The sequence below is a fragment of the Salvelinus fontinalis genome, chromosome 32, assembly GCF_029448725.1.
Source record: "Salvelinus fontinalis isolate EN_2023a chromosome 32, ASM2944872v1, whole genome shotgun sequence".
Lineage (NCBI taxonomy): Eukaryota > Metazoa > Chordata > Actinopteri > Salmoniformes > Salmonidae > Salvelinus > Salvelinus fontinalis.
In genome coordinates, this window is record NC_074696.1 from 43,218,359 (window position 1) to 43,227,509 (window position 9,151).

The 9,151-nt window shown below is 40.1% G+C and overlaps 1 protein-coding gene across 6 annotated transcripts in view; it reads right to left on the minus strand.

The window, feature by feature from the left end:
- The window catches only part of LOC129831400 (CUGBP Elav-like family member 3), a 62,680-nt gene extending 53,787 nt beyond the window's left edge, over window positions 1–8,893 (minus strand). For all 6 annotated transcript variants that reach the window (XM_055894767.1, XM_055894769.1, XM_055894770.1 and 3 more), the window contains exon 1: window positions 8,660–8,893. In XM_055894767.1, coding sequence (XP_055750742.1) covers window positions 8,660–8,882 — 223 coding nt within the window. In that variant the 5' untranslated portion in view covers window positions 8,883–8,893. The remainder of the gene's footprint in view (window positions 1–8,659) is intronic.
- Between the last annotated feature and the right edge of the window lie 258 nt (window positions 8,894–9,151).

Here is a 9,151-nt window from a genome sequence, read left to right on the forward strand (position 1 = left end):
TAGACGGTGTCAGAGGAAGGCCCTAAAAATTATCAAAGACTCCAGCCACCCTAGTCATAGACCTCTCTGCTACTGCATTGGCAAGTGGTACCGGAGCGCTAAGTCTAGGTCCAAGAGGCTTCTAAACAGCATATACCCCCACCCATAAGACTCCTGAACAGCTAATCAAATGTATACCCAGAATATTTGCATTGCATTGCATTTGCATTGCACATTTACTCTGTACCAGTACACCCTGTATATAGCCTCCCTACTGTCATTTTACTGCTGCTCTTTAATTATTTGTTACTTTTATTTTTTACTCATCCATTTTCAACTTAACACTTATTTTTATTAAAACTGCATTGTTGGTTAAGGCCTTGTAAGTAAGCATTTCACTATACCTGTTGTATTCGGCACGTGAGAAATCAAATTTGATTTGCCAAAAGCTGCAAAATACAATTGAAAGGATTTATGCAAATATGTAAACACCACGGGAGCCTTACATTTGAGAAAGTCACAATCCTATTGATAAAAAAAAAAGTAGGCTCTCTCTCCATCAGCTGCCGATGCACATTAATAAGATCAACAACTAATGCTAGCCAGAGTGAGATGAGCTAAAATCTAAACGAGGGAAAATTAGTTACACCCTCTCAAACTTTTTCAACTAGTTGGCTGTCAGTTGATTTTTAAAAAAAAGGGTGAAATAGTAGCCTGCTAGTCCTTCTGCAGCCTGCTCGCCAATGCATGCTTGTCCCAACCAAAGTTGACAATGGGAACTTGCCTGCCCACCCATTTGATCGATGCCAAATACATTTGATTGACAACTAAGATATATGTGGATAACAATTGTTCAAGTTCAGCATAGCTCGCTAGTTAGCTAGCAAAACAATGTACATTTCTTGCTACCTAACCAAAAGACACCTGCAGCATCTCTTGCTGTAGCCAACAAAAAAATGATGAGGGGAAAAAGTTGGTCACTCACCCACTCCTCCAATGACATGACATTCTCCCAGTAGCTAGCATTAGGCTCAGTGTTCTTAGCTTGCTAAATAAATAGCTACGCTAGCCCAGGGGTGTCAAATTCAATCTGCGCACGGACAATATTTTAAAAACACTGAATTTGCAGGCCAGCCATAGCCTATTTGTTTTCACAAAAACACATGCAACTACGACCCCAACTGAACGTTGTTTTATCAGAAAAATATGGCACTTTATAATGTCCACTTATGATGCTCTTTATAGCATTTTAAAATATTAAAATAAAAGATGAATAATATGTCCAGCCTTTGCTGCTATGCTTGCAGATGTGCATAACATGCTGTGGACCCTAATCAAAAAGTATTTAACTCCAAATAAATACGTAGCTATGTAGTAACATGTCAACTGAAAACATGATTAAAAATGTTTTGTCAACCATTCCCAGCCTTAGTTAGTCCGTTTTTGTTCAAAATATTGAATAATTGAAAACAGTGCATCTCGAATGAGTTGTGGCAGCAAACAATGTACCAGGCCAGCTGTGATTTTACAATCTGATAGACAGATTCTTTGGACTACCAAGAAATGTATTGGTGAATTCTATTAATCATACATTGAACTGCATCCATCTATACTTCCCACAATGCCTGACAGTACGTCACGGAATTTTGAGTCAAATAGAACACATTTCAAAACCTCTTATGTTGGTTTTGAAGCATAAACTGGGATTTTTTTTGGCTGATATGATTGTCTGTTTCATAACTGCAAAGTTGTTAAAACTGTCAGTTCCACTTTAAAACACTATTATTGCACACAGAGTCCATGCAACTTAAGTAATCAATTTTAAATTCAGGCTGTAACAAAATTTGATAAAGGTCAAGGGTATGAATACTTTCTGAAGGCACTGTAAACAGTCAGGGGAATTGATAGTTCCTCCAGTTTTCCAATCCATTTTTGGGGGCTAAATCAATACTTCCCTGCATATTATGTGAGTGCCTGCACATTTGACCAATCACTGCATTACTCCCACATAAAAAAGTAGTAAAAACGCAATAGTCCAACATTATTTGATACATTTTTTTTTTGGGACCCATCTCTGCAGTATAAAATGTTTTAACCAAACACTGCACATTTATTCTGCACAATATGGTTCAATCAAGCCACACGTCAACAAACTTATTCCCTCAACGCATGTGACAAAATCATTGCCATGCAAAATATCAGAATTGACTCTGCAATACCAAGCATTTTTGCCCGCACATATCACAAAAATATCCCTACGAAATCCTGGAGGGACTGTTTAGAATTGTGGAAGTTGGTTCCTGTTTCAGTCATGTCTTTGGCCACGTTCGCATTGGTCAAACAAAAACACAAATGATTGGGAGGCACTATTTGTCAACCACAATGCAGGTCATGGCTGCATAGTGTAATTGGCGAGTAGCAACTGAAGCGACTTGAAGGTGACTTCATCAAAAACTGCATGACCTTAAACCACAAGGTTTTTGTAAAGCTCCTGCAGTCAACATGTCGCAAGAAGGACCATTTTTATACCCATAATGTAACACACTTTGAAAGCTGGTGATCAACGATGGTCCGCTTGAACCTGCCCAAAAACTTCTATTGTGACATTATAAAGGCAGGTAGCCACTAGTGATGGGGGTCTCTCTGGTCTCTCTCGTCCCTCTGCAGCAGACATGCACCGAGTGTACAAAACATGAATATTGAGTTGCACCTAAGTATCATGATATCGTATTGTGAGGTCCCTGGAAATTACCAGCCCTATTAGCCACTATGACATCAACACTGTGATTCAGACGTCATATACAGCCAGGCAAAGCACTTAGCCACGATAAGATCATCAACACAAGTGTTCTGAAGTCATATACGCTAAAGAGGGAGGCAGTTAGCCACTATTACCCTACGTCAACAGGTTTATTCTGTCACACCATAAAAGGCAGACACTATATCTAATTAATTTATGTTTTTTGCCGATATTCCAAATGCCTGTATCTGCATTTAATCGTTATTAGGAGTGTTTATGTCCGCTTGCTCGCTTGTTGTATTTTTGGTCTCTTCTCCTTCGTGCACCATCCCATTTACGCCAGAGATCTGTATATAAAGACGAGATGCACATCTCCGCCCTAACAAATGGGAGACCGTTGTTGTCCCAAAGTCGGGAAGGCAGGCAACAAGCTTAGGTCCAATATAAGCCCTTAGAAACGCATTACTTATTTTGGAACGTTTTTAGCAAGAGTGAAACCTCTCGCGTCGCCTCTTCCTCTATGGTTTACACGCACACAAGCCTCTCCCCTGCCTCTCACGCCAACAAAGTTGAGATCACATATTCCACTCTGACAAGCGTCTTCAACTCACTATTTGAATTTGGTCCAACAGAATCTGTCATATGGATACCAAAACACATTGAAACATTGACTGTAATAGAGGATAAGTTAACTTCACAATACCCTTTTTATGTCTCAACTACTCAAATTGTGCACAGAGCAGACTACTAAAACGAGGGTATCAATGAACATTGAAAAAATGTATGCTCAGTTTATCGCGCACTGCATTGGGGTACCGCTAGCAGCATTTTAGCCAAACACTTATACTAGCCGTCTAGTCTTTCATTAAATGTGCACTGACCATAAAACACAATTATAAAGAATTGGCAACTCGTTTTCATTCTGAACAAAGTGGACAGGCTGGACAGGCTAACATGCTTTGCAAACAGACAGAAGGGTGTGTTCATAACAATTAAACTGTTCAACCTTGTTAGTTAGCAAATAGATCCAAGTTGGCTGAACTTGAAATAAAGATTAGCTGGCTTATCACTAGCACGTGGGCTTGAGATTTTTATTTAACTAGGCAAGTCAGTTAAGAACAAATTCTTATTTACAATGACGGCCTACCCCGGCCAAACCCTAACGACGCTGGGTCAATTGTGCGCCGCTCTATTGGACTCCCAATCATGGCCGGGTTGTGATACTGCCTGGAATCGAACAAGGGTCTGTAGTGATGCCTCTAGCACTGAGATGCAGTGCCTTAGACCGCTGCGCCACTCGGGAGATTGTGGATGAGAGCTGTGTTCATTTTCTATAGCCTTATGCCTGCTACAAGAAGTTAGTCATTAGTGAACGTGCATTATGCATGGTTCTAGTTAAATAACTGGGAGTTTATATAGTGTGCAACATATTTGTATAGCTTTATCGCAGTTAGTCAGCACCTCTACATAAAATCACTCTCTCTGGGTGAGCGCCAGCTCATGTTTTTTTAATCGTCTAGTTAAATCTGTAACAAAAAAGGGCATTTTCTTACACTTGAAAGCCAGATGTGATTATCTCCAAAAAAAAGCAGGTAAAACTAATTTGATAAAATAATGTAATTATTAGTGGGTCTTATGGTTGTGGAAGGCTTATATTTATCCATGGTATAACTTCACAAGCTGTGAATTCATTAGACTATTTCTGACTGTTTGAAATGCAGTGACCATTAAATTGTACAACGCTGATTTAGAGAAAACATTTTAAATGTTTTATATGTTTATCGACCATAATTTTGAAAAATATATATTATTTTTAGGTCTAATCACCCAGCCCTAGCAGACACTAAAGCACTTAAAATTCGAGCTAGGTCGAGGGAAACCTGGGACAGCGCAGCCAAGTTTCACAACTGGTGCCAGCTCGATTAAAAGTCGGGCTGGTGATGCCGTTCCTATGCAACCACCAAGCTGATCACTGCTGGATGCTGACAACGTTTAGCTAGCTTGTCTGGACTCGTTTCTGTTAGCTAGCACATTGACAAGCAAATACTGCAGTAGTCAGAAATGACACTAATTACCACCATAGCTGTATCCTTAATTACATTTTTGCACTACACAATAAACTTTTGAGAAAGTTTAGTGACTCAAATGCTAGTGACCAAAAACATTAGCTAGCAAATCAGAGTTAAAACAAGCTAGCTAGCAAGAATTGTAGCTTGCCAAGTCGTATTGAAAGCTAGCTAGCTACATCATATCAAACCTGTCTGGTTTGCTTGGTTAGCTAGCTAATAGCCAATGTCATGGCAAGCAAGGTAGGAATTAAGTTAGCTAGCATGTTACGCTAATCGTTTAGCTAACTTCAGCAAGCTAAATACATCGCTCTGAGTCTGGCTTTTACTGGCAGGAGTATGGGGTAATGTTAGTTACAGTATGGTGAGGGTGAATTAAATTCTTCAACATCTTGCTTGCTAGCAACATTAGTGAAGCCAACTGCAGTCACATTGTCTACCTAGCAACATGACATAATTTCTAATTATCTGGAAGCAGTGGAAACATCTTGAGCTAGGCCACCAAGTCCAGCCCAACCTGGGTTGGTTTCAAAGTGCCAATGGAAGAACCTCTAAGAAGGTTTCAGGCCAACATAGGTCCTTAAGTGAAATCTCCACCAGCCGGGGCACCAGGTAATGCAAAACAAACTTGCCCTTTAAGCCTACATCATAACATTTTTAAGCATTGCCAACATCAGCTTCTGTTGCTGAAAAGGCAGGAACACCAGCAAACAGTCATGGTGACTGAAAAACTCAGAGCTCCGCCTCCAAGGCAGTCACAGCAACATCCTGATACGCATCTAAGCCCGGGTGAAAATACTTAATTCCCTGCTGTAGTAACAAGACCAGGCATACCAACATAACATTGTACTCTTCCTCAGCCAATAGGTATAAACTAACAGGAGTAATTAGCAGGCTATGCATTTTGGAGTGAGTGAACTATCACTTGTTCCTAAACTAGGATCATGAAGGAATCCTACAAAGACCCCTTCACCAAGTTGCACGGCAATACACCTTTAGCACATATCGGCTGTGGCTTGGCCCTTCAGTGTAGCCTATGAATGATCGCTCAGCGTAATAAAAGCCCATCACTGTTGATTCAGGTTCTATCAGCATTTGTCTTAGAACAATGCACACAGAATAAGCCTAGCCTAATTAAGCTTTAACACCGCAATGAACGTCAGGGAGGGGCTGTGTTCACACCTCGCATTGCAAACACAGGGCCTGCCGCCTGACTGAATATTCAATCGTTGAATTGGAGTGATGCTTGAATCTAGTGCATGTGTAGTGCTGTGAATTCATAAAAAGCACAACAGCATTGACCAAGGTACAGTAATATGGGCGAATATAAAGCACAATGAACCAATCCATCCATTGGATCCTTCACAACCACCAACATATTTAAATATGAGGTGTTTAATAGTTTCCCCCCCCCCCCAGGCTTTCACAAGCAGTACCTTCTTCACTCTCACAATCCCCTCTTGCAACACAATCACATTATTTTTAACTCAAAGAAAATTACCTTAAAAAAAAGGTGCAACCTGCAGTTGCTACATCCATTTGGGGACTTATAAATATATGATATGTAGACCTACCCATTGATTCTTGAATACCTATAAAAATGCCCCAATGGGCTTAGTTCAATAGTCATACCCCGTTAGAACCAAAAATAAACCTCCCATTTTTGTAAATGTAAACAAACTATAACTCTTCAAAACTAATGTTATGATGGATGGTCAGTACTTTCATCCATAGCTTTGTCTCTGAATTTGACAGTGGTTACATTTACCCAGCCATATCCATCATATTTTTACCGAAACATTGGCCGGGACAATTCTTGTTATTGTTTCAACTGCTTATTGCGGCTTTAAAAACTACACAGTCATTTCGAGTTACATGCTGACCAGACAAGTCACGTGAGCATGTTGATTTTGTCCACCCACAATCAGGACACTCAGGTTGAAAAGTGTCAACGAAATCTGAACCAATTATATTAATTTGGGGACAGGTCGAAAAGCATTAAACATTTATGGCAATTTAGCTAGCTAGCTTGCTGTTGCTAACTAATTTGTCATGGGATAAATACATTGGGTTGTTATTTTACCTGAAATGGACAAGGTCCTCTACTCCAACAATTAATCCATAAAAGGGTGAAACCGAGTTAGTTTCTAGTAATCTCTCTTCCTCTGACTTTATATGGCGGTTCGCAACCAACTTTAAGATGCATTACCACTACCAACTGGGCTGGAGTGTGGACCTCAGTTCATCTTTCAAATCACCCACATGGGTATACGCTCCTAAAAACCAACGAGGAGATGGGAGAGACGGGACTTGCAGCGCATCGCAAATAGAATCAAGTTCTATTTTAGCACCAGGCTACGCAGATGCTCGTTGACGCGCGTGAGCAGTGTGGGTGCAATGATTGAATAACATATATGTGTACATTTATTTTGCAACGCGAGCGGTGAGGTCAGTTACGTTATTAAGTCCCGCCTCTCGCATCTCCTCATTGGTTTTTAGGCACATATACCCACATGGGTGATGGTAAAATGAACTGAGGTCCTCACGCCAGTCAGCGATGGTAATGCACCTTAAGGTTGGTTGCCAAACGCCATATAAAGTCCAAAGAAGAAGCCCGAAGGAGGAGCAATTACTAGCAACTAAAATCGGTTTACCCTTTTATCTGTGTATTAATTGTCAGATAAACAACCCAATGTTTATATCCTATTAACAAATGATCTAGCAACAGCAAGCTAGCTATTACCATAAATGTTCGCTTATCAACCTGTCCCCAAATTAATATAGTTGGCTCAGACTTTGTTGTGATATTTCAACCTGCTAGTCCTGATTGGAGTTGGAGGACAAAATCAAAATGCCTGCGAGCTGTCTGGTCTGCATGTTAGGCATACTTTACTAGTAACTACACTCTTAAAAAATAAATAACATAGTTTCTAAAACAACACACAATGACATAAATATGGACTACCAAAGCTTCACTGTCACTAACAAAAAAGCAGAGGAAAGCATCTGGCAAAAGCAGCACAGCATGTTTCCAGTCTCCGGGAGACCTGAACAACAATACATTCAGGCATCTTCAATTATCGTACACAAGCACTCCCTATGGGCCTACAACAACTGAAGCTCCCAAAATGTTTGGTCATTTCCTGAGGTAGGCTAGTCTGCTCCTCAAAACGTTCCTATTTTTATTGTGCAATAACTACTGTGTAGTTAACAGGAAGTTACAGTAAACTCAATAACATAGTATATTTTATAAACGTGTTAGCTAATTACTTAACTATTTATCTAGCTAGTTAACATGTATTTTGATTGTTACTGTTTGACACATCTAAGTCCAACTGATTTAGGGTGTTAAACCAAGGATGGCAAAGGCTTCAAGAAATTTGACAGTCTTAACAGGAGAATAGCTAACGTTAGTTAACAACTTTACACTAACGTTAATTCTATGCGTAGAATACTTGCTCATTAAAGCCATTGTTTGTCAACAACTGACCAGACACGTTATAACAAACATTTGCAAGACATCACAACTAGTAACGTTAGTAGTGATAGCATTATCTGGCTGACACTGCAAGTCAACATTAGCTAACTTTTTAACTAACTAGCTCCACATATGCGCACTCCCGCGTTACTTAACGTTACCCAAGAAGCTAACTATAAGATACATTACATTATTTAATTTCACATGACATTCCTGTGTTGTGCACCAATGTCACTAACTAGATACTGTTAACATTCGCTAAACATAGCTAGTTACTTACGTAAAAGTATGCAGCCAACAGCTACCTAGCTAAAGTTAGCTAACCTAGCAATATAACGAGCGCTAAGCTAGCCAGGCAAATCAGCTATCGTTAGCTAGCTAACATTAGCAACTCACATTTCCTCAACCATTTAATCCAGTAACGCACGATAAGGCTGTGGTATTTCTTGTTCTCAATGCACCAATTTGATAGTCCTTGAATTGATTCCATTGTGTTCGACACTCCTTGAAACCGTCGGTCCAAAGTTGACTCTAGAGCCACAGGCAAACCACGACTTTGGCCGCTTGACGCGCCTGATCCTGCAGCCATCTTCGGGCCTTGCACTGCCAAGCCACACATAAAACAATGAGCCAGATATTTCAGCGGATGTATAAATGTGAAGCATCCGGTTGGCGTCGATTCCACTCACTACCAAATATGGTGATGAGAGAAAGCCCAATGGCCGGCATTAGGAGAAGATGGCGCGAAATTCTGCAAAATTTCTCTTCGATTAAACATTTAATCTCCATACAGTTTTCTATTTCCAAAACTATAATCAGTAACAAACAGATTGGACTGCGTGTTGTAGACTTTACCCTTTGCCCAAAAAAAATTTGTTTAAGTGCAAG